Source organism: Phyllostomus discolor, chromosome 11, assembly GCF_004126475.2.
Source record: "Phyllostomus discolor isolate MPI-MPIP mPhyDis1 chromosome 11, mPhyDis1.pri.v3, whole genome shotgun sequence".
Lineage (NCBI taxonomy): Eukaryota > Metazoa > Chordata > Mammalia > Chiroptera > Phyllostomidae > Phyllostomus > Phyllostomus discolor.
In genome coordinates this window covers 94,821,809-94,844,482 of record NC_040913.2, presented here as the reverse complement: position 1 = coordinate 94,844,482, position 22,674 = coordinate 94,821,809, and the positions used below count along the sequence as shown (strand labels likewise).

The 22,674-nt window shown below is 64.7% G+C and overlaps 1 protein-coding gene across 1 annotated transcript in view; it reads left to right on the top strand.

Annotated features, from left to right (window-relative positions):
* Positions 1 to 22,674, top strand: part of DLGAP2 (DLG associated protein 2) — a 152,828-nt gene that overhangs the window by 114,410 nt on the left and 15,744 nt on the right. Inside the window, exons 14-18 of the mRNA XM_036011117.1 lie at positions 2,704 to 2,851; positions 4,418 to 4,637; positions 17,264 to 17,583; positions 18,391 to 18,432; positions 22,291 to 22,376. Of these exons, the coding sequence (XP_035867010.1) occupies positions 2,704 to 2,851; positions 4,418 to 4,637; positions 17,264 to 17,583; positions 18,391 to 18,432; positions 22,291 to 22,376 (816 nt within the window). The remainder of the gene's footprint in view (positions 1 to 2,703; positions 2,852 to 4,417; positions 4,638 to 17,263; positions 17,584 to 18,390; positions 18,433 to 22,290; positions 22,377 to 22,674) is intronic.

The window sequence follows — 22,674 nt, the reverse complement described above, 5'->3', positions numbered from 1 at the left end:
AGGAGCCAGACCGCGGCCTCCACAGCCCTGACCTCAGCTCTGTGGCAGCTCTGCCCCTGGCCTCTCCCCACTCCCACACCCTCATCACCTCCCCACACCTCCCCACACGCCCCACACGCCACACCACTCCCTCTGGGCCTGCACAGCCGTCCAGCGGTCGGGCCCGTTTTTCCGTCTACTCCGTAAGTTATCGCTGCAGCCAGGCAGCCTGCAGGCGGGGGGCAGGCGCTGACTCCCACCCACCGAACCCTCTGCTAACTTGCAGAGCCCTCCCTGAGACTAGTGCCGAAGTTTCTGTCACAAAGCAAGTCGTGCCACTGGCAAGTTACGTTGTGGTCACGGCCTCCTAGCGCACCCTGCTGTTGCTGGGAGCGTTAGGGGTGTCGACGTGGTTTCCCTCGCTGGCACTGTAGACGCCGTCACGGGGGCCCAGCTCGTTTCTCCGGGAGCTGCAGCCTCACCCGCTCCTCCGACGCGGAGTCCTGACCTCCAGGTGTCCTGCACCTCCTGGGCCCGTGGGCCGGCCGCGCTCGGAGAGCGGTGGTTTATCCCTCGCCCGGTGAAAGCCGGTCACCGCAGGCCCGCAGGGGCCTCCGGGGCCGCGCAGCCGTGTCCACCCCCCCCCCCCAGCCCTGCACCACACCGCCCTGGCCCTCCAGCGCGGCCTCCGCCCCGGGGCCTGTTCGCCCTGAGGCCGGGAGACACCTTCTCCGTCCTCGCCCGGCATTGTCCGGTGCGGCGTGTCACCCGTGCCGCCGACACACTGAACAAAGGAGTAGAACTCACGTCCCGGGAGCCTCGCGTGTGTCGGGGGTAACAGCCGACCACCCTGGTGATGGCCACCCTGATGGGTGAAGGGCCGTGAAGGGTGCCCACGACGTGACCACGTTTAAGGGCTCCAAAAGTAAGACGGTCCATTGACAAGATGTGGTGAAGCCGATCCTGTCTCCCGGCTCCTCAGCGTCTCTCGCGTCAGTGAGACGGGACCCGTGCCGGCCACCCGGGCACCAGCAGTGTCCTCTGTCACAGCCCCACCGCCCCCATCTCCCACGCCACCGGGGGCGTCTGCCGCATTCGCTCAGCGCCTCTTAGCGCCTCCTCGCCCGCCCTGGTTTACCTCAGACGCCTCCGCAGGGCGGGACCGTTCCCACCAGCAGGTCAAGGCCTCCGGGCCCTGCTCACTCAGGTGGCCCCGCTCCCTGCCAACACGGCCCCGGCTGACTCCCGTGGTCCCTCTGTCCTGGGGAGGGCGGAGGGCGGGCGCCTGGGGCCCTCCGGGGACAAATGCGAAGGCGGGCTCTGAGGGAGACACCCGTGTGTGCGTCTCGGCTGCGCCCGAGCCCGGGCCCTGGCTTTCTGCAGTCTGGTCGCTAGTTCCACGGCTCTGGCCCCACAGGGCTCCGGCCCCAGTCCCCGCCAGTTCAGGCCCCCACTCCACCCTGCACACACTCTGGGGCCACGCGGCCACCGCCAGCAGGTCCCCTGAGGACGCGGTGGCTGCGGGCGTCTCAGAGGCACTCGGAGGGAGCACCTAGAGGCTGATGCAGTGGCGGTGTGGCCCCGGGAGCCTCTGTTGTGGCCTCAGGGACAGGCCTCAAAGGGACGTGACGCACCCGGCGGGGGCACGTGACGGGGACAGGCAGGCCCGCGTCTCCAAACTCACGGCTGGGAGGACGCTTGTGGTCTGAGGCGCCGTGTCAGGCCAGGCAGTGGGTTCCAGTTTACATGCAATGCCTGCGGGGACAATAGTGTAATCCCCGTGTGGGCGGAGGAACACGGCCCACACGCGCCCACACGTGCCCACACACGTGCACCCCACACCGGGTAGAATATTCCACCTCCGTGGAACGCAGTGACGCCCAGCCCACCATTCACGTCAGGTCCCCTCGGTGAAAAGGGAGAGACGCCCCCGAGTGTGCAAGGAACCCCACACTTAGTGTAAGAAGAGTGTCTCCTGTCTCTCCTTCCTCCGGCTGTGTGAGGTCCCCACTGCATTTCTGAGGGGACAGGGTTGGGGGTTGGATGTGTCTGCGGTTCCAAGTCGTCTCCTGGCAGGTAGCCTCTGCTGCAGCCCAGCAGGCCCCCGCTTCCTTCCGTAAATCTGAGTTTCTGGGAAATACCCTGTGCTTTCCTGGCTGGATCCCAGCAAGGGGAGCCAGAGCAAACCGGTCTGAAGTGGGTGGGGAGGGAGCAGTGATGCTTGCTGAGGGTAACGTGGCTCTAACTCCCCGGCTGCCCCTCGTCCACCCGCATTGCCCAACCGGACGACTCCCGCCTAGGTTGGGACCAGAGGCCTCGGACTTGTCCTGTTGTTCTCCGAGCAGGCAGAGTTGCCAGAAGCTCGCCCGGTTTTTACGAGACGTCCACAGGTTTCTGGCTTCGGCTCGGGGGCCGGTCCTTTCTAGCACTTTCCTAGAAGCGAGGAGGTGATCCTGGTGCCCGGCTGGCCCACGAAACGTCAGGCCCCGGAGGAGTTCCGCACACGGCCTCCCCTGCTCCTTGCGATGAAACTCGCGTTTGTGAACGTGAATTGTGAACGTGAACTCGGGGACCGGTTCCAGGAGGCAAAGAGTCTGTCGGCAGCAGACCGGGGCTGGAAATCTCCCCGCGGCCTCTCGGCGTCGGCTCGCACGTGGGTCACTGAGCCCCCGCCCCTCCGGTGCCGCTCATGGGGCGTCTCCCTCCTCCCTTCTGTCTCTGCAGCCAGAGCTACCTGCAGGCGGCCAGCGACGGGCCTGCCAGCCACAGCCTGGACCCCGCCGCCAACTACAGCTCCCCGAAGTTCCGCTCGCGGAACCAGAGCTACATGAGAGCGGTCAGCACGCTGAGCCAGGCCAGCTGCGTGAGCCAGGTGCGGGCGCCTCTGCTCCCTGGTCCCCTGGGTTGAGTGGGTAGAGCCCCCTGTCACTCCAGGAGTTGTCCTGGGTGGGGGGCGGGGGCACAACCGGAGGCTTCAGGTCCTGGGAGGGGAGGAGGGGCAGACGTGCAGAGGCCTCTCACTGACGACACACCTGGGAGCCTGCGACATTCCGTGGTCCCGGCGTCCCTGACTGTGGCCCTCCCGTCGACGTCCTCTGACCTGCTGCCCGTCTCCGGCTCCCCCGCCGACTGATCGGCTCGCACTGCCTTCCTTGTGAGGAGTCACAAACACGCCGTGGTGCCCGGTGTCGCTCCCAGGGTGTCACCGGGGCCCCTGAGAAAGACCGAGTGCTAGGCAGGCCCTGGGGGGGTGGAGGGCGGACTGAGGGGAGGAGCCTGCTAAGAAGAATCAGGGCCTGGGCGTTGTCAGCTCCGTGTGCCACAGGATGCCGAAAAGTGGATTTCCACGTTTTTAATTAAACACAGTGCTTAGCGACTTTAACTGTCTTTAAAAAGCAGCGCTTGAGCTCGTGGGTCTTTCGGGCTTACATGGAACACTTTCCCAGAGGCTGAGGCCGGGCCCCGGGCGGGGCCTGTCAGCCACCACCCCCAGTGCCTTCCCTCCTGGCTGCGCTGGGACTGGGCCCCGCGACGGGGCTTGGAGCCACCGCCTGTCCCGAGCAGATGGGGTCGGGGCCCCCGGCCCCTCGGCCTCAGGCCTGTGAGTGGCTGCGAGTCACGGCCCAGTGTCCACCCTTCATCCTTACACCCTTGTCCTTTCTCCCACCGCACACGCGTCCACCTTGTGCAGTCCCACAGTTTGCTGCACTGGGTTTCCACGCCAAACCCCCGACTCTGCACTCGGGGGACACACGAGCACTGCTAGCTAGAGCTCCCGGGAGAGGTGTGCCCCCGCCCGGGGCTTCCACCCCCAGCAGCCCACACCCGACCGCACAGGCCAGGCCCTCTGCCTGCGGGGTCCCTCCGCAGTCCCAGCCGGGGCCCTTGCTTAAAACACCTCGGGAACTTTTAGGTTCCCGCGTGACTCCATACCCGGAAATTAAACCACAGACTTGAACACAATTACTTTACCTGGAAAACTACCAAATACGGTGAGTATGCTGAAGTGCCAGGCTGAAGACGAGAAAGATAAAAAAGAATTAGGTGAGGCCGCTGGTTGGGTGCAGACAGACACGCGCCCAGCTGTCCTGGGGACCAGGACGAGCTTATGGACAAGTGGAGTTGGTTTCCACGGTGACGGGGAGCCGCAGCTGAAGTCCCTCACACTTTGAACAGGCCCTTTGCCCCAGGCACGGCAGGGCCAGACTTCCAAACGCAGTCGTGGGGGCCAGGGCCCCTGGAACGCCAGGGAGGTCTTGGAACCGGCCGTTGCTGGCCTGTCAGGAATCCCCCGAGAGCTGCGTCCCGGGCTCAGCGGGTGCCCGCGCTGCTGGCCGCGGAGCGCGCAAGGCCGTGTGAACCGGAGGTGCGTCCGGCTGGCGCGCTGGGTCGTGCGGTGGGTGGCGGGAGAGCCGGGCCGACCTCTCCTCTGTTGCAGATGAGCGAGGCCGAGGTCAACGGGCAGTTCGAGTCGGTGTGCGAGTCCGTCTTCGGGGAGGTCGAGTCTCAGGCCATGGACGCCCTGGACCTGCCCGGCTGCTTCCGCACGCGGAGCCACAGCTACCTCCGGGCCATCCAGGCCGGCTACTCCCAGGACGACGAGTGCCTCCCTGCGCTGACGCCCTGCCCCGCCACCTCCACCGTCAGGCCCGCGGCAGGTGAGAGCGCCCCCCGCCGGCTGCTGGTGGAACCGCGCAGGTGCGTGCGCCCCGACCCTCCCCCAGAGGGAGCCGCGCGCCTTCCCCGCAGGTGAACCGCGCCCCAGGTGTTTGGTGACTTTTCCCAATCGCACTTGTCGCGCTGTCTCGTTCTCGTGTCCTCACGCCGGCAGTGGCATTTAGAAACATTCTTTCACAGGCGACCTTTCTTTCTCTTACAGCGAAACCCATAATGGCCAGGCTTTTGGAACAGTCGTCTGACTTGTCAGGTTTTGTGCGGGGAAGGATGCAGGCAGTGGTGTTGGGAAGGGGATTGCTTTTCAACTGTCGGAGTGGGATAGGCTGCGGCGAAGCGGCCGACGGGCAGGGACGCCGCGGCGCCTCCCGGGCAGCATGCGGCTGAGTCCGCGCGCTCGGGCGGCGGACCCATAAATGTGATTCACTGCCGCTGCCGGCAGGCGGTGGCGGCATAAATCCTCCGCGCGTCTTTGGGCGGCGGATTCAGTGTCACCGTTTCCTTCCGTGTTTGTGGAAGCCGCATCCACCCCCTGGAGATTTACCGCCTCCGCTGAACGGCGCTGCCCGGCACCTCTCTGCTCTGCTCTGCTCTCCTGTGTGCGGCTCGCGGACCTACCTGGCCAGGGGACGCGCGTACAGCGGAGCGCAGAGTGGGCGGTACCACGTGGCGGAGCCGCTAGGAGCCGGCCGCACGGGGAGGGAGGCGGCCTGGGTGTGAGGCTGGGGCGCCGCGGGCCGGGTCAGAGGAACTGAGGGCCGTCCTGAGCAGCACGGGGCAGGGTGCGGCCTGCGGTTCCGGGCATGGGGACCCCCAGTGGGGAGAGGGACGCAGCGCAGTCCCGGGGGGGTGTGGCCCCGCGGCAGGACCCTGAGTGTTGTGCACCCACCGAAGGGTTAGCAAGGCCCGGGGGAGGCCCCCTGGAATCACCCGCGGCAGGACCGCCGTTGCTGGGGAAGCCCGCACTGGCCGGCGCTTCAAGAGGAAGTGCCCGAGGGGCAGCGCAGAGCGGGAGCAGCCGGACCGCCCCGCGCCTCCATCCAGGGCCTGGCCCGTTCCGGTTGGTCTCTGGGGCGTCCCGCGGAAGGAGGAGCTGAGCTGACTCCGCAGGCAGGACTAACAGCTGGTTTCCAGAGAGGCCCGGGTCCTGGGTGCCTGTTCTCTGTTCTTGGCTCCGGCAGAGGCTTCCTGATCCCTGCGTGGAGCTGCCCGGCCTTGTTTGCGGGGAGCCCTGCTCTGCAGCACCGCGAAGGGAGGGGAGGGGAGGGGCGGAGGGCCCTCCCTCCCAGTGTCGTCGGCAGGGCTGCGAACACTGTCCCGGCACCATCCGGGGCACTGGCCTCTGCTGGCCTCTGAGCTGCCCCGTTCCTCCTGCCTCCCCCGCCTTGGCGGAGGCCTGGACCCCTCCTCTGCCCTTCGCAGGAAGGAGAGGTGCAGGGTGAGCGGATCAGAAACCCGGGGGAGTGGCGGGCTTTTCAGCCACTGGGTTACAAACACACGTCACGGGATCGTTACTGACGTGCTCGCCGAGGTGGTTGGGTGTCTGCGAGGAGCAAGGGACGGTTCGGCGCTGCCGTGGCCCCCAGACCTGCGCCCGAGTGACAGTTACCTCTCGGGACACGGCCGGGCCGTTTTGGAGCTGCCGTCACGGCGGAGTCGGACTGAAACAGACCTCGTGGAGGCACCGCAGAATCAGTGCAGGTCGGAGACTGACTCTCTGACCCACGAACGCCCCGTTTGCCAGGGGCACTTCCGTCGTCCCCAAACGTGTGCGCCCCGCACATGGCAGAAGACGCCTCTCTCCGAGGTTTCCAGCGGGCCTCGGGCTGGTCCTGGAGTCCAGACTCCCTCCGGACGGCCGGGGGCGGCCCCAGAGTGGGGGGAGAGGAGGAATGGGAGCCGCGGGGAGGGGGGGGAGCCTCAAGGCAACAGCAGGCGAGGCACCAGCCCTGCCCCGCCCCCGTGGAGTGAGTGTTCACAGCACCCCCTCCTCCTGCTCCTGCTCCGTGGGGTCGGGGGGCAGGCCGCAGCCACGTCTGGGTCGCAGGTGTGTGAGAAACACCGAGGAAGGGACAGCGCCCCCTCTGGAGGAGCAGACACACAGCAGGACGGACGGAGGAGACCGCCGCACCTGCACAGTGCCGCCGCCTGTCAGTCAGTGGGGCCGAGCTTCCGATTGGACGCAGAGCCTCCCGCCGCCGGGGGTGGGCGGGAGCTCGGTCGTGCTGCGTCCAAGGGCTCAGGAGGTCGGGTGCTCAGACGTCTGTCCGTCCATCCATCCGTGCTCCCAGGAGAGGAAGGCCGATCTGACGGGTTGAGTTCCTTGACAGTTCTAAAACCATCTCTTGGACATAATTCCAAAACAGTTGTCAAAAAAACATCCCCAGCGGTTGTTTTGAAAAATGGGATTTCTTTCCTTGTGTCTGCACGCTTGAGACCCAAGTCAGTGTTGCTAGGTCGCCGCGCCTGGTGCAAAATGCAAATTCGTAATTTTAATATTCATCCAGGAGTCGTCAGATATAAAAACACACGCGTGGGCAGGGTGTTAAGAAATGTGCTTCAAGCGCGTATTTCGGACGCCCACGGGCCGACGCTGCCGCCCAGCCCCTGAAGCCCGCGGGGACTCGGCAGCCCCGGCCTCTTCTCGCCGAGTCCGCCGCGAGCCTGCAGGGACTCGGCCGGGCCTGGAGTCACTGCGCAGCTGCCTGGCCGGCACCCCACTGTCCCTTCCATCATGAAAAACGCTGCGTATTGATCAGTGTCCTGTCTTTAAATGAAGCGGCTTTGAAAACATCTCACTCTCATTTCACACGTGGGCTCCTCCTCGTCCAGGGAATGATTTATCCATCGGAGTCACTTGTCTGAATGCGAGCACCACCCGGTTCTTCGAGGGAGGGAGCGTCATTTACACCTCAGAGGAAACCACTGGAAAATTAGATTGTAATGATTTTTCTCTGGGTCAGCAACGTTCTTAGCAGAAGTCATTAAAACCGAGGAAACCCCCCCTCAGGGCCCGAGGCGGGCACCGCAGAGAAGCTGCCTCCACCTTGTGGCTTCCTGTCCCAGCGACTTGCCTGTCCAGGGCTCGTCATCATTCCCAGTTTCCAGGGTAACCCGAATCCCGGGTGCTGACTCTGAGCCCCACCCTGCCCCGCCCTCTTTGCTCAGGACCCTGGCGACACCCTGGGGACCTCACGTGGCTCCCAGCGACTTTCCCACATGCAGGTCCTGACCTTCGCTCACGTCTGCAAGTGGCCTTCTGCCACGGAAGGCGGCAGAGTCACAGGCACCAGGGATTTGGGCGAGGAGATGGGGTGGGGCACCGCGGAGTCAGCTGTAACCGGAGTTCAGTGAGTGCCCTGCGGATGCAGGGGCGCAGGGACGGAGGGACAGAGGGATGGAGGGCGCCGGCCAGCGCTGACGCAGCCTCAGACAGACAGAGGCCTGGGGGCCCATCACTCTCCTAGCACGCTCGGAGCGAGTCCTTGCAACAAAGTCAAGTTCATGCCGAGGACAGGAGACCCGATTCAGGCGTCTCCTGAGAAGCCCCCAAGCACCTGTGCGGCGGGGCCAGGGCCCCGAGGCGAGGGGCAGGGTTTCCGTCCGGCATCCGGCTCCCCACCAGGGTCCCCGGCCTGGTCTGCGTCTGCGTTGTGATTCGAGGAGCCAGAAAGTGAAAACCTCGTGCCTCCGTCTGCCCACAACATCTGGGGAACGTCCTGGCCGTTCACGCCGTCCCTGCGCTTGCCAGGCCCACCCGGGACTCCTCAGGAGACACTGAGGACCCCTGAGAAGCCCCCTGTCCTGAGGGGGGGGGGGCCGCGGGGTCCAAAGACCTCCAGCCCCGAGTCTGGGGTTTCGGGGACAGTTTTTCAGACGACCTCTGACTCAGCGGTTCTCCGGCGCACGTGGACTTGCATTTTAGACCAAGTCACACACGCAGCCTCAGTGTGGAGAACGTGAAACGTAGCCCGTGTCACTTTGGTTGCCTGTCATTTCCTTCAGCTACAACCAAAGAATCAGCCACTGCTGTGTCCACTCCCCCGGACCCTCGGTGTCGGCCATCGGGACCCCAAGAGGAACCACACAGGAAGCTGCCCCAGCGAGAGGAGGGACGCCCTGAGAGCCGATGGGGGACCCTGAGAGCCGATGGGGGGCGGCGTGGGGCCCGGGCAGCAGACAGCAGACCGCGCTGTGAAGAAGGGGGAGGAGTCGCCAGCATCCGGGAGTGATTTCCAAGGCTGAAACGTGGGACGAAGGACACGCCTGGGGGGGGCTCTCGGACCGAGGGAGCTGCGTCCGTGTGAGGAGCCCCCCCACCCCGCCCCGTGCAGCTGGGGCTGCTCCAGCAGGGACAGGTACACTCAGAGAGCTTCCCCAAGTGGGCAGCCTGCCTTCTCCTCCAAGAGCACCTGTTCCCTTGGCCGGACGTGCCCGCCCACGCACCCCAGCCCCGGGGTTTCCAGTGTCTCTGCGGCTGGGCAGCTGACCTGGTCCAGATGGACGCCTCGTGTGGGCCAGAAAGTGGGCAGGAAAGTGTCCGATTCCTGACACACCGCCCTGGGCTCCCGGCCCTCGCAGCCAGTCCTGCAGCCGTTTCTCACCCGGAGCGGGAGTGCGAGGGGAGGGCCGGGACGGGGACCTCCTCAGGGACCCGAGCAGGAGAGGCTACGGCGTCACCATTGCGCTTGGCGCGGCTGGGGTCAGCTGCGCCAGGAAACGGCTGCCTGACTTACAATACGCAGACCGTCCCATCGGCCGCTCACCTCCTGCAACCCGAGCGGCGGATGGTTACGGAAGGGCGTGAGGGCAGGCGGGCTCCGCGGGCGGGTGAGTGCGCGAATGTTTCCAAAGAGGCGAGGCACCGTGGACGCCACCTCCCACGCCCGCCGTCCGCCCGCCCGGCCTCCGCCTGGTCCTCGGAGAGACGGCTGCAGCCTGGCCGCGGGGCCCCAGCCCTCGGCAGGCGGGACGTCCATTCCTCCCGAAAGTGGCCCCTGGCCACGCCCACCACTGCCCAGGAGCCTGGGCCGCAAGCACGGCTCAGTCCTCACCCACCGCTGGCTGGACAGACCTGGGCCGGGAGGGGCCGCCTCCGACCGCGCCCCACGTGGGCCGTCCGGGCACGTGCTCCACAAAAGCGAGTCTGAGAGGTCAGGAAGAGAGGAAGGGCCCCCCTCGGGGAGGTGCTGCGGCCCCTCTCGGCAGACGAGGCAGCCTCTGCACGCCGGCCGCATCAGAAGCCTTCCCGCAGGGGCCGCCCCCGGGAGAGCACAGCCCGGAGCCACCAGCCCGGTTTGCCTGACCGTGCCGCCTCCTTCCTCCCAGAACTGGCTCTCTCCCCGGCCCTCCACGCATCAGCGGGCGGGATCCTGACGCGAGTGGGGGGTGGTTAAAGTGGTTTCCCTGACAGGGCCAACGGCCTGTCACCCTTGACCCGAGGCTCCAGCAGAGGAGCGGGCTGCGCGGTGGTCTCGGAGCACTTGAGCGGAGCCGCACTTGGGGTCTGTCTGCCTGGAGCCGGGTGTGTCTGTCCTCTTCCAGCCTGGGGGCACTTAGTGCTGATGGGGCCCTGCCCCTCCTCCTGTCCCACCCCTGCCCCCGCGCCCCCAGAGAGCAGGGCCTGGCAGGTAGTTGGTGTTCAGTAAGGACTTGCTGAGTTTCAGTGAAAACAATCAACCCACAAATGAATGAATGAGTGCAAACAGGTCTCCCTCCAAGCGCCTGGCGGCGGGCAGATGGCTATCCTTCTGGGATGGTTTCTCAGCGTGGAGAGGAGGAGAGGACAGAGCGTTTCCCGTTGCGTCAGCAGCGGCCGACCCCCACCCCGTGAGCTGCGGGGGACAGAGAGCCCCCAGAGCCTCGGGAACTCCAGAACCGGCCCCCCGGGGTGGCTTCTACGGTTTCTGGGAGTTGGCAGCAGGCGCTCTCCAGCCCGCAGGCTCAGGGTATTTTTAACACCGAGTGGGTGTCGGCTGGCACCCTGGTGCGTGAGCCGTTTCTGAAGAGGACAGTAATTGCCGCTTTGGACTCAAGCCGTCTCCCCCGGGTCTCAGCCCAAGGCCGTGCTGTGGGGTGAGTCACGGAGATTGGCCAGCCTCCCTTTGATTCGGGTCGAGGCGGCCTGGAGGTGCTGAGGGCTGCTGGCGGCATTCCCCAAGGGGATCTGGAGGGGACGCGGATCGATGACAAGGACACAGCAGGGGATTCCAGTGGCTGCGTGTTTGCAGACCCTCCGTTCCTCATGCTGCATCCGAGTTTTGTGGGGAAGCAGCGATCAGACCCCTTCTGCAGAAGGTTGCCGGGCTCCTGAGGCCCCGCACCCCCTCAGGGTGCAGCCACAGTGGTCTCCCCATGTCCAGGTGAGCCTGTCCCTGCCCGCCTTCCTGCCCACGTGGCCGCACCAGGAGAGGTGCTGCCCAGGGCTGAAAGGGCGCGTGGGTCCTGCAGGCTCTGGGCGTCCGGACTCAGCCGACGTCGGCCCCGAGCGTGCCAAGCTGGGGCTCACGCACTGGAGTGGAGGCAGGTCTGTGTGCCCGGCCCTTGTTTCGGGGGGCTGAGGGTTGCGTTTTCCTTCCTGTCAGGGTCACCTGAGAGCGTGACCGTGCCATCCATATCACAGGTTGGGGGCCGTCCCCCTTTCCCGTCAGACTGTATGGGGGACACAGACAAGATGTCGGTGGGCTCACTGGGCATCGGCGAGAGGGAGTGAGTCAGAAGTTATGTGGGGTTCTCACCCTTTGCCAGTAGCCTTTGACGGGTTATTTTACTAACCTTTTCACGGGAGGTCATTTTCCTCTTCCTTGGACAAAGAGACGGTAGCACCTCTCTGAGTATTAACTCCGCGGACAGCCACACACCCGCTGTCTGCCCTGCAAAGGTGTGCAACCGGATGATTCCATCACCTGACAGGACACCACCGGAGAGTGACCGCCCCTCCCCGAACTGTGGCCGAGAAACTGTGATTCCCACTCGACTGGAACAGACTTCGTGCACCGTCGGGCGGCTCAGAGGAAACCGCACACACACACCGCTTGTGCATTCACGTGACAAGTGCCATCGCCTGTGCGGCTGCCAGCTTCTCCAAGAGCAGAGTAGTCACGGTCGCCCAGTTGCCACCCAGGGTGTCACTGTCACTCGTCCACATTCCCACTGGAAAAAAGTCTTCTTGTCAAAGATGTCTTTGGTCTAAGTTTAAACCTCCCCACGTGCTGAGACTGGGGACGAAACCGTGTCCTGGGAGCAGCAGGCTTGGGGGGGAGCCACACTGCCTGGCGTCCCGTCCCCGTCCCCGAGCGCTGTCACCTCATTATTGTGGTCCTCAGGGGCATCACCCCTCCTTACCGCCCGGGCCTTGGAACGCCGCCCCCACCCAGGGACCCTCGGGACTCTTCACATCGCGGAGAGTTGCTTCGCCCGCAGTTTCCTGCGGAGCGTCTGGGCTCCGAGTGTGTGACGCGGTTTCCTCAACGTGTGAAATGAAGACGGGCGCCGTCCCCAGCAGCGGAGCAGCTGCCGTCGCCTCGCTCTGTCTGCAAGATGTTAAGTGCTGGCCGCGCTGCGATTCCCTGCTAATTAACACACTTGAAACGGATGTCTTCGCTGCTCATCCATCAACGCGGCCCCACGGCTTGGGTGGCCCGCGTAATTTCTTGTGACTTCAGGGAAATCACCGTGTGCTCACCCGGGGGATACGATTTCCGTGTCCTGTTTCATTCTCGCTTGTGTTCTGAGACTGACATTAATTAAAGTGTCGAAATAGCTTTCACCGCTCACGCTGCACCTCTTGCCTTCAAAGTTGGGGTCCCCCCTTGCCCAGGCTCTCGGGTGGACGTTCTCGTGCTTGATTGCTGTAATTCCTTTTATGCCGTTATCTTTGAAGTCCTAATTACGAGAGTGCAGTGGGTTTAAGTGTCGCTGTTACATTCAAATAGAACTCGATGCCTGCCGTTCGAGGTATATTTTGTCTTGATTACATATTTGTGCTTTATGTGGTGGAAGGCTAATTTTTAAATTTCCTTTCTGGCTGCAAATGACTTCTGAGGCCTGAATTCAGAAACACTGTCCAGCCTCGCAGGTGTAGGCGGGCAATCAGGCCTGTGTTTAGAGTAACAACGTATCATTCACAGTTGAGATCACTTCGAGTCCCCCACGAGTGTGGGTGGGGCAGTGGTGTATGCACCTCAGCCACATTAGCTGGTCACAATGAGGAAAGTGTGTTTCTCCAAAATCTGCCTCAGGAGATTTGCTAACCCAGCCCCCGGCAGACCCAGAGGCAAGTCTGCTGGCCAGCTCAGGGGCTTTCCCATCATGACAGGGTCAGAAGGGCGGGGGAGAGGACAGACACAGGGGTCGCACAAGGTCTGGAACGTTGACGAGCTGCCCGTCCCTACGGTCACGTCAGCTGCGGCAACTGCCAAGCAGAGAAACTGGGTTTTAATTGCAGTTTAGCTACGTGGCTATTGGGGAAGTTTGGGTCGCTGAAATGTGGCTGGTGGCTGTGCTGCTGGACGGTGCAGTCTCGCTCGGGGCCTTGTGCTGGTGAAGGGGACAGATGGGTGAGCTTGGGCAGTGCCCCCCCACACACACAGCTGCAGCTGCAGCCTCTTCCCGCCTGCCTGCCCGTCAGCACTTCTGACTCGGGGCTCTGAGCTGTTCCCTCCGGAAGGGCCCCAGTGATTTCAACTTGATCCCAGATACACGGAGAATGTCCCAGGTGCACGGGGAAGGCCCCGGATCCACAGGGAAGGTGCCAGACACACTGGAATTCCTGGGTGCATGGGAGGCCCACCTTGCCCAGGCCCCGCTGCTCTCGCAGGGAAGAACTAACTCAACTGCTCGAACATGCTTGCAGCACCTTGGTGTCCAGTTCCACACGGTTTGTTCAAAAGCCTCCCTGACACGTGCTGTGCACGCGGCCCCGTCCGTGTTAGACAGTGGAAGGGACCAGGCCACCGCAAAAGTTTGAGCTGCTGCCGGTTTGCCTGAGGGAGGAGGCACTTTCTGAGCGGCTCCCGCCCGTCGGCGGCTCCCTCCGGTTGTCTGGTCAGAGACGAAAGCCCACCCCCAGCTCGCTCAGCAACTGTGTTTGCAAACACAGATGGGTTTTCTCCTCCCTCCCGGGAAGTGGGGCGCTGCCGGGGAGTCACAGGGGTCGTCATCGTGTCACGGAGAAGAAACCAGTGGCAGGCAGTGTTCACACCTGGACTCAGAAATAAAAATAATAAAAATAAAAATAGAGTAGTCAGGACCTCAGCTGCCCGAAGATACTAAGTAATCATTTAATGTGATGTTTAGCAATCTCTCTATTGATTCGTCTGCTTTTGGAGGACGTACACACGCCAGCAGAATCCCATCACTAAATTAAATTTAGATTTTCCGTTTGCATCTCGTGTGCCCGTCATGCGTGTAGAAAATGATGTGCCACAGCCTGTAACTGATAAGCTTAGTTCGGATGAGTTTATTTTCGAGCTGTGTGCTCACAGACACAGAAGGAAGGCAATTATTTTTGCCCAGACTGTTCAACTGGATGATTGAACGTTTTTCTTGAATGGGTAAAATGATTCTTAAAAATTGTGTATCTTAATCCATGGCAGCAAATTAACGTGATCAAAGATCATTTTAAATCCCTTTTCCACTCCTTTCCTGGCTTCTAACCCTCCCCGGGTAAGCCGTGCAGGGGGCGCCAGGGGCATCAGGGGGACGTTGGTCACCACGCGAGTGAGGGGGGCATTGATGCGCTTCAGCTTCTAAAGGGCCCTGCCTCCATGTGGCGTCCTCCAAGATGTTCCAGGTGCTGCAATTGCTGTTTGCTCAGGAGGGACACCGGAGACTTAATTTTCAAATTAGGAAATCGGAGACGTTCACTTCACCAGGAAAATAAGACCCACGTGTCTCGGTGCCACTGCGGGCCCGCTCACAGCACGTGTGGGACCGTGTGCCACACATGTCAGGCCCTGAGTGAGCATCACGGGAGCAGGCAAACCATGCAACACGCCCACCTTGCACCTCCCGAGACAAGCCCCCTCTCGGGTCACACGCCACGTGCAAGGGCGGGCCTGGCGCCCGGAAGTGCTGTGCATCTCTAGATCCGTTTCTGTAACTTGTTCGAAGCGCATCGTGTTGTGGGGCATCGGCCATCTGTTTGTGTTAAATCCACGTGTTCGCTCGTCCCTGGGCCCTTACAGGCGGAATCACAGGGACAAGTGATGGGTATTCTCAGGGACGTGAAAAGGTCCCTCCCGGGCACCTATTCCAGCCCCAGGAGGTTGGCGACATGGGTGCTGTGGTGCGAGACGGTCCCCAGGGCTCTCTGCTAAACGTCCCAAAGGTCTTTGAGAAAACTAGGGCTGGGAGAGGCGCCCCCCCACCGCCCACGCGCAGAGAAACACGGTGCTCATCACGGTGACAGGACAGGCAACAGCTTCTGGGGCGGTGGCGGGTGGACCGTATAAAAATAACACCGTAGCGGGCGCTCGGAGGGCACTGGTCCACGTGAGCGGTCTCCAAGAAGACCCTGTAGGAAAAGGGATACTCCTCGCATTCGTTCAAGAATCATTGCCCTTCACACCCAGCGCCGGAGGAGACCTCACGGGTCTGCTCCAGGCTGCGCCCTGTCTCCACCGCCCCAACTCCGCGGCTGCTTTCTCGCCCCCTCCTGTCCCGGTGGCCGGCCGGCCTGCTGAGCGGGATGGCGGGGACACGCCACCCTCTTCGGCCGAGAGCCACCCCTGCCTCTCCGATCCTCCGGAATAACGCCGCGAATGCAGGTCGCACCCAGCCGTTTCCCTGTCGAGGCCAAATCCCCGAATCGCATCCGGGGAGAAAGTGTTTTCAGGCAGCAGACGTGTCCAGCCGCTCTCCGGGTCCCCTGCGCCCCTGCCCGGCTTCCTCCCGGTTCCTACCCGACCCGTCGGGGCCCCTGCGTCCGTCTTCCTGGGCCGTTTTCCTGCCTTCAGCTCAGGGCGTCCTGACGGGACAGACTCACTCTGTTTGTTCGCTGAAGCTTGTTTGAATTTCCACTAGAGACGTGCACTCTCGCGGGTTAGAGAAGGACCGCAGGCCCCGGAGCAGGTCAAGTCCCCGCGGGCAGAAGGCGGCGTGACGGCTGCGTCCGGGCGGTGGTGGGACGGAGACCGACTCAGGACGGGCTGGTGCGCGCGCGCGCGCGCGTCCGCTCTGCGCGGGGACCGGGGCCCCGGGGTCCCCCAGGAGCAGGTGGGCGCGCTCTCCCTCCCCGGGAGCAGGGAATCTCCAGCCGCTCGGGGGAGTGACACAGAGCTCTGGGGGCGGTGCCTCCTCGCGGCGACAGCAGGAAACAGCCTGAGCCCGGCAGGCGGTTCCAGCGAATCCCGGGAGCTGCTAAGGGATTGTGATGCGATCTCATCTCCGAATGTATCTGTTCCTCTGGCGGACTCGCTGCTCCGCTGGCGTGTAGATACATGTGCGGGGCGGGGCTGGGGGAGCGTGGCTGCCAGGGGGCGGGGCTAGGAGAGGTGGCTGCGGGGGGCGGGGCTGGGAGAGCGTGCTGCCGGGGGGCGGGGCTGGGGGAGCGTGGCTACCGGGGGGCGGGGCTGGGGGAGCGTGGCTGCCAGGGGGCGGGGCTAGGAGAGGTGGCTGCCGGGGGCGGGGCTGGGGGAGCGTGGCTGTGCGGGGCGGGGCTAGGGGAGCGTGGCTGCGGGGGGCGGGGCTGGGAGAGCGTGGCTACCGGGGGGCGGGGCTGGGGGAACGTGGCTGCGGGGGGCGGGGTTAGGAGAGGTGGCTGCGGGGGGCAGGGCTAGGAGAGGTGGCTGCGGGGGGCAGGGCTAGGAGAGCGTGGCTGCTGGGGGCGGGGCTAGGGGCGCGTGGCTGCGGGGGGCGGGGCTGCTGGGGGCGGGGCTAGGGGCGCGTGGCTGCGGGGGGCGGGGTTAGGAGAGGTGGCTGCGGGGGGCAGGGCTAGGAGAGCGTGGCTGCTGGGGGCGGGGCTAGGGGCGCGTGGCTGCGGGGGGCGGGGCTAGGAAAGCCTGTGTACCTATGGGCAAGAAGGCCCAGACACGTGGGCGGGATAGGTTGGGGACCCCGTGCCCCTCCTCGGTGGACTCTACATTCATACCCACTGGGGAGCAAGGAGGCTCTGATGTCGCACATGTTCTCCACCGTAAGAACACCTACTCATTAAGCGTTTTTGGGCGACACCGAGGAGTGGAAGAGAAAACAGCCGGTCACGTTGTCCCACTGCAGTGACCGTGGTGGACGGGTTTGGGCGCCTCTGGTGTTCTTCACCAACAGATTCTGCACTGGTACAGAATAGTATGTCCTGCTTTTCAGCGATGTCATAAAACGACCGCTTCCCCGTGAGGCTGTGACCTGGGTGAAAATGACGACGTGGTCACCTTGTGCTGACTCAGAAGCCACTTTAACGCCGTGGCCGCTGCTGGGTTTCTCGGCGCATTCACAACGTTTCGCTGCTGAGAAACCGCCACGAGGACTGCCTCCGAGCACACAGCACCGCCCCGTCTTGCCGTCCTGTTCTCAGGCCGGACGCCGGGCCGCAGGCGCTGCCCACCGACCTCCACGCGGGGGAGCGGGGGAGCGTGTTTGTACTGATGTGGCACTTGCGTGTCTCTTGCAGCGGTCTCGTACACGAACTACAAGAAAACGCCGCCGCCCGTGCCCCCTCGGACCACCTCCAAGCCCCTGATCTCGGTGACGGCGCAGAGCAGCACGGAGTCCACGCAGGACGCCTACCAGGACGGCCGCGCCCAGAGGGTGTCCCCGTGGCCCCAGGACGGCCGGGGCCTCTACAACTCCACGGACAGTCTGGACAGCAACAAGGCCATGAACCTGGCCCTGGAGACGGCTGCCGCCCAGCGCCTCGCCGACGGCCTGGGGCGGGCCAGCGACAAGGCGGAGGACTTCCTCCGGAGCCGGCACACCTCCATCGGGATCCAGGTAGCCTCCCTCTGCCGCGGGAGCGCGCGTAGCGTCCAGGCAGACACCGCCGGTTCCTGGCGGAGCTGCAGGAGGGCGTGTCCCCATCCCGGTCCCCGCCCCCTGGGCGTCCTGCCAGTGCAGGGTGACTCCGCCCTGTCCCTCACCTGCCTTGCTGCCTGCAGACCCCCTCCCCTGGCTCCCTTCCCCCACCCAGGGCCTTGTCTAGGAACCACAGACTGCTTAGAGCGCAAGGAATTAGGTTTTTCTGATGCACAAGGAGGAAGTTTTTGTTGAAGTGATTTTTCAGAGCCTCTCAGTTTTTTCGGCCCCACAGCTGCGTGGGGTGGGGGAAGAGGGGCTCTGGGGACACACAGAGAGGACACGGTGCCTCCGTTCCCACCCAGGCCAGTGCGACAGCCACTCACACGCAGGCCACCCAGGATGCCTCTTGCAGACCCAGGACGCCTAACGCCTGCCAGGGACACCAGACCTGGCAGCTCCCCCTGTGCGTCCTTTGGGGTGCATAGGACGCTCACCCCGACGAAACCGCCCCGCTCTCTCTTGGGGACTGTCCCCTACCACACCTGAGCCGTGGGGAGCCGCGATGGCATCGAGCCCTTTGCAGACAGACGGGGTCCCCTTCACTCCCCGATCAGCCTGTGTGCAGCAGAGAATTTTACGGCTGGGGCCTTGCTGCCGCTGGGGAGGAGGAGGGCGCGGAGCTGTGGCCCCAGGGACCCAGGGACACGCTGGCATCGGGGACGGGGAGCGAGCTGCCCGGTGCCGCGAGCCGGGCCCCACACTGTGGTTCGTTGTTTTGTTTAGGACTCTGAGTTCCCAGAGCGCCCGCCCTACCCAAGGTCAGATGTAAGTACCAACGCTCACGGCCCCACTCCCGTGGCTTGTATCTCTCCACCCCTTGTCTGGACCCCACACAGCCGCTCCTGTCCCCTCTCTGTCCGGACGCTAGATGCCAGGCACTGTGCTGGGAGCCTCGTTCGTGCAGGGAGCCCTGCCCCCCCATGTGTCCTCGGACCCATTCACGAGGACAGACAGGCTCACCCAGTCTGCAATCACGTCCTGCGGCCACGGCGTGGCCAGCGGGAGTGCCAGGGGCCCTCCCACTCTAAGTCACGTCTCCAGGGAAGACTCAGGAGGTCCCCAAATTCACCAGGTGGCGTCCCATCCCTGGGCGCTCCTGCACCCTGGCTCTTCCCACCGGCCACCCTGCCCGCTGTCTCCCACTGTCCACCGCCCACCGCCCACTGAGAAGGGTAGTGTCAGCTTCCGAACACGAAGTTCCTGTTTTATCTGGAAGTCTCGGGCACACGTCTCAGAAACCCATGACGTCAGCCGGGTCAGGTCACCCGGCTGGCGCCCCCGCCCCTGCTTCCCCGCTCACACACAGTTCACACGTCCGCTCTCCCCAGAGGCCGGTCTGGACGCTGTGCCCCCAGGCGCGTGTCCCTGGGCCACCAGCCCCAGCACAGTGCCTGGTGCTCTGTCAACGTTGGGTGTGCGAGTGGACGCCGAGTGGACGCTGAGTGGACGCCGAGTGGATGCTGAGGGGTTGGTGAAGGCAGGGAGGAGTGTGCCGACGGGCGTGACGTGTGTGGTGGACGGTACTGTCCTTTGCAGCGGTAGGAAGAGAGTGTAGTCCCGTGTGAGTGTGTAAGGCAGCGGTGGGCAGACTCCAGCGCACTACACAGGCGAGCGTGAACGCTGTCACGTCGGGACGAGGAGAGGGCCCAGGCCAAGGAGCAGGGGGCGTGGGGGCCACTTAGAGAGCAGAGGGCGGGGCCAGAGTGAAAGGCAGCGCAGCCGCCGAAAAGGCTGCCGTGGGGCAGAGAAGGTGGGGGCGGGGCGTCAGCACCATCAGCCCCAAGTCCGGTCCCGATGACAGCGGTGAGCAGACAGCAGGCGGTGGCACGCCGCTGCGCCCAGCCCCCACCACGCCCACTCCTCACCGTAACCCCACGCGCCGGGCGTTGTCACGGGGAAACTGAGGTCAGGGGTAAGTGGCTCGCCTCCACGCACGCGGCGTCCAGGCCAGGATGGGAGCCGGGCAGGTGGAACCCCGCGGCCCGAGGGCCAGAAGTGGAGGCAGGGCGGTGCGGGGTCCCGCGTGCCTGTCCCCGGGACGTCGCTCAGTCTTGCGGCTGGTGGAGAAGTTCGGCCAGCATTCCACACACGCAGGCAGGCAGGCTCCCCGCCCCTCCCCGCAGGCGCAGCCCCCAGGGCACAGCCGAGCCGGGCTGGGGCACTCAGCACCCCTCCCACCGTGGGCTGCAGCTCACACCGCTGCTCGCAGCCCCTTCAGCGCGCAGGGCCTGACGCCCGGGGTGTCCATGTGCCACGGGGCCCTCCTCCCGCTCCAGGCCCGAGGGTCTTGGCTGCTGGGCCCTTTCTAACGAGTGGCAGCCAGAGCCGGTCATCCTCCCAGCCCCCTGCCTGCCTGCCCTTCCTCACGCCCGTCGTGACGCTAACTGCTTTCTTTGTGTTGGACCTCGTTGCTGTGTGTGGTTTGTTTTTGCAGAGCTGCTACATGTGTGTGTGTGTGTGTGTGTGTGCACGCGTGTGTAGCCTTGGGTCCAACAATGTCCAGGAGTCCTTCAGGGCCGTGTGCCTCGGTCCCCATCATCACAACGGAGTGGCCCCATCTGCGCTCCCGTAGGGTACAGGGGTGCGTGGTGGCAGCCTAGGAAAGCTGTGTCATCGCTCCTTCCAGAATGTCGGTTTACCCAAGAATCCGGCCGGAGCCACGCCTGCCCCCAGTGTCAGAGCGCCCCCCAGTGGGCGGAGCCGTGAGCCCCTCACGGCAGCCGGGCTGGGACACAGAGCAGGTCCCTGAGGGACGTTCGGCGCCTCTGCGTCCCACCTGCCTGGCTGCACACGCGCTCGTGACGGCGGAGCGTGAGGTGCACTGGGCTCGGAGCGCCCGAGCTGCGGCCAGCGTGCCGGGCCAGGCAGTGTCCCTCGAGCGGCCCGGGGGCAGCGCCTGCAGAGGCAGTGGGTTTGCCGGCCCTTCTCTCTTCCCTGCGTCCGGAACGCGGTGGGGCTCGTAGAAACAAATGTAGAGTCCCGATAGCCCTGCGGCGGAAGCCTCTCCCGTGGGTCCGAATCCACGGCCGTCTCTGGAGACTAGGACCCCAACTGCTCCATCAGCGAGGCCGGTGTCCTGCGCCCCCGCAGTCAACATCAGTGCCCTCCCCACCGCCAGCACCTCTGCAAGGGTCAGCGCTCTGGCCGACCCCGCCCCTGTCCTGAGTCCGTCCGGTGTGACGGACGTCGGACACCCGCCCAAAGCGCAGAGCGGCAGCCCAAGGCGGGGACGTGCTCAGGGAGCTGCACACGCATGCAGGCGTGTCCCTGCCGCGGCAGCATGGTGGCAGGAGGCCAGCGGTGGCCCGGTCACCCCTCCACGGCAGCCGGGGACTCAGTCCGGCCCTTTCCTTGAGCCGGAGCGGCACGCGGTGCAGCCGCAGCGGCAGCTCCACTCACGCTGGCTGGGCACCACCCTGGGCCCCTGGGACTTGACCGCAGTCCCCTGTGTACAGTGATGTGAACAGCAACCGCCCCCCCCCCCCCCCCCGTGTGGGGAAGAAATAAAGCTCTTTAAAGCCACGGTCCGCCCAAAACTGAAAAGAGGAACAGGGACTGGCAGCGGGTGAGGGCTTCCCCCCGGGGCGTCCTTCCTGTCCCAGCCACGGGCACGCTGCAGACCAGGTGTGGCTTCCCTGCCGCTTTTGGGGCTACGCCAACAGACGTGGGGTGCACCCGGCCCTCCCCCACAGCTCTGGTCTCGGGCCAGAGAGGTCGGGGCGGGAGTCCGGGCCCTGCTCCCACCACGCTGCACTCCCCGAGCCAGTTCTCCTCGCCTGTTCTGACCCCTCCACTGGTCAGTGTGACCAGGAACCACACGGCAGGGCCTCATGTGGACTGCGTGTGTGCCACGCTGTTCACACAGCGCCTGGCGTGTGGCTGGCACGAAACGAACACCAGTCCTCGGGGTCCCCACTCCCATGGGCCACGAGGGAGTGCGCCCCCCCCAGGGGGCCGGGGCGTGGCCTCGGGCCGTGGTGGATTTCTGCCACGGCTCAAGGAAGACGGCGTCCCAGTGGGGAGACGCTCTCTCGAACACAGCTGAGGGAGGGTTCTGTGCCGGTGCGCAGTCCCCCCCCGGTCTGCGTCCCCCTGCCAGGCAGGGCCCTCCGGCGATGGGGCACGGCCGTGTGCAGGACAGACGGAAGCCTGCCTCTGCGCCCCCTGCCCCCACCTGACGTCCCCTCCGCGTGTCTGTGTGTGTGGGAGCGGGCATCCGTGTAATCCTGTTAAATCGCTTCCTTGTCGCCAGCGCCCTCTGGTTCCCGCTGCAGCACTTTGTCCGCTGGGCGCGACGAGAGCCCGAAAGCCCTGCAGCGAGCGATGCAGCCCCACGCAGCCTTCCTGTGCGAGCCGCACGGGGCAGTGTCGCTGGGTCACCTGCAAACATAGGTTCAAACCCCGAGTCCGAGCCGCTGTGCGAGACGTGCTGGGACACAGCAGAGCAGCCCAGTCACCCGGGGAGTGTGCGCGTCCCTCTGCGTGACGTCCCGGGCCGGCACGTCTCTGCGGCAGTTAAGCAAACCCGCAGCTAATCGCAGCAAGTGGACACGCACACGCACAGACAGTCCGTGCCCAGGTCCCGTGTGTCGGCCCTAACTGGGATGTTCTGTGTCGAACCAGGTGGAAACCGCGACCGACTCCGACACGGAGAGCCGGGGCCTGCGGGAGTACCACTCCGTCGGCGTGCAGGTGGAAGACGAGAAGCGGTAACTCCCCCCGCCTGCCCCGGACCCCTGCCCCCCACGCAGCCCGGCCACCAGCTGCAGCGCAGGCCGACCCCCAGCGACCCATGCTGTCTGCAGCATCCGTGTGCAGGGCCCAGCACAAACAACACCCCTCCCTTGTTACAAAGCCCTTCACCAGGAGCTCGTGAGTGTGTGATTGTGTGACGACGGTCTCACACTCAAGCACACTCTGTGACGTTTTAGGTGAGGTGTTCAGAGCAAAGCTGTACATTATTGCTCCCGTACTGTGGCCCTGCCAACCCCCCTCAGGGGGGCCTCA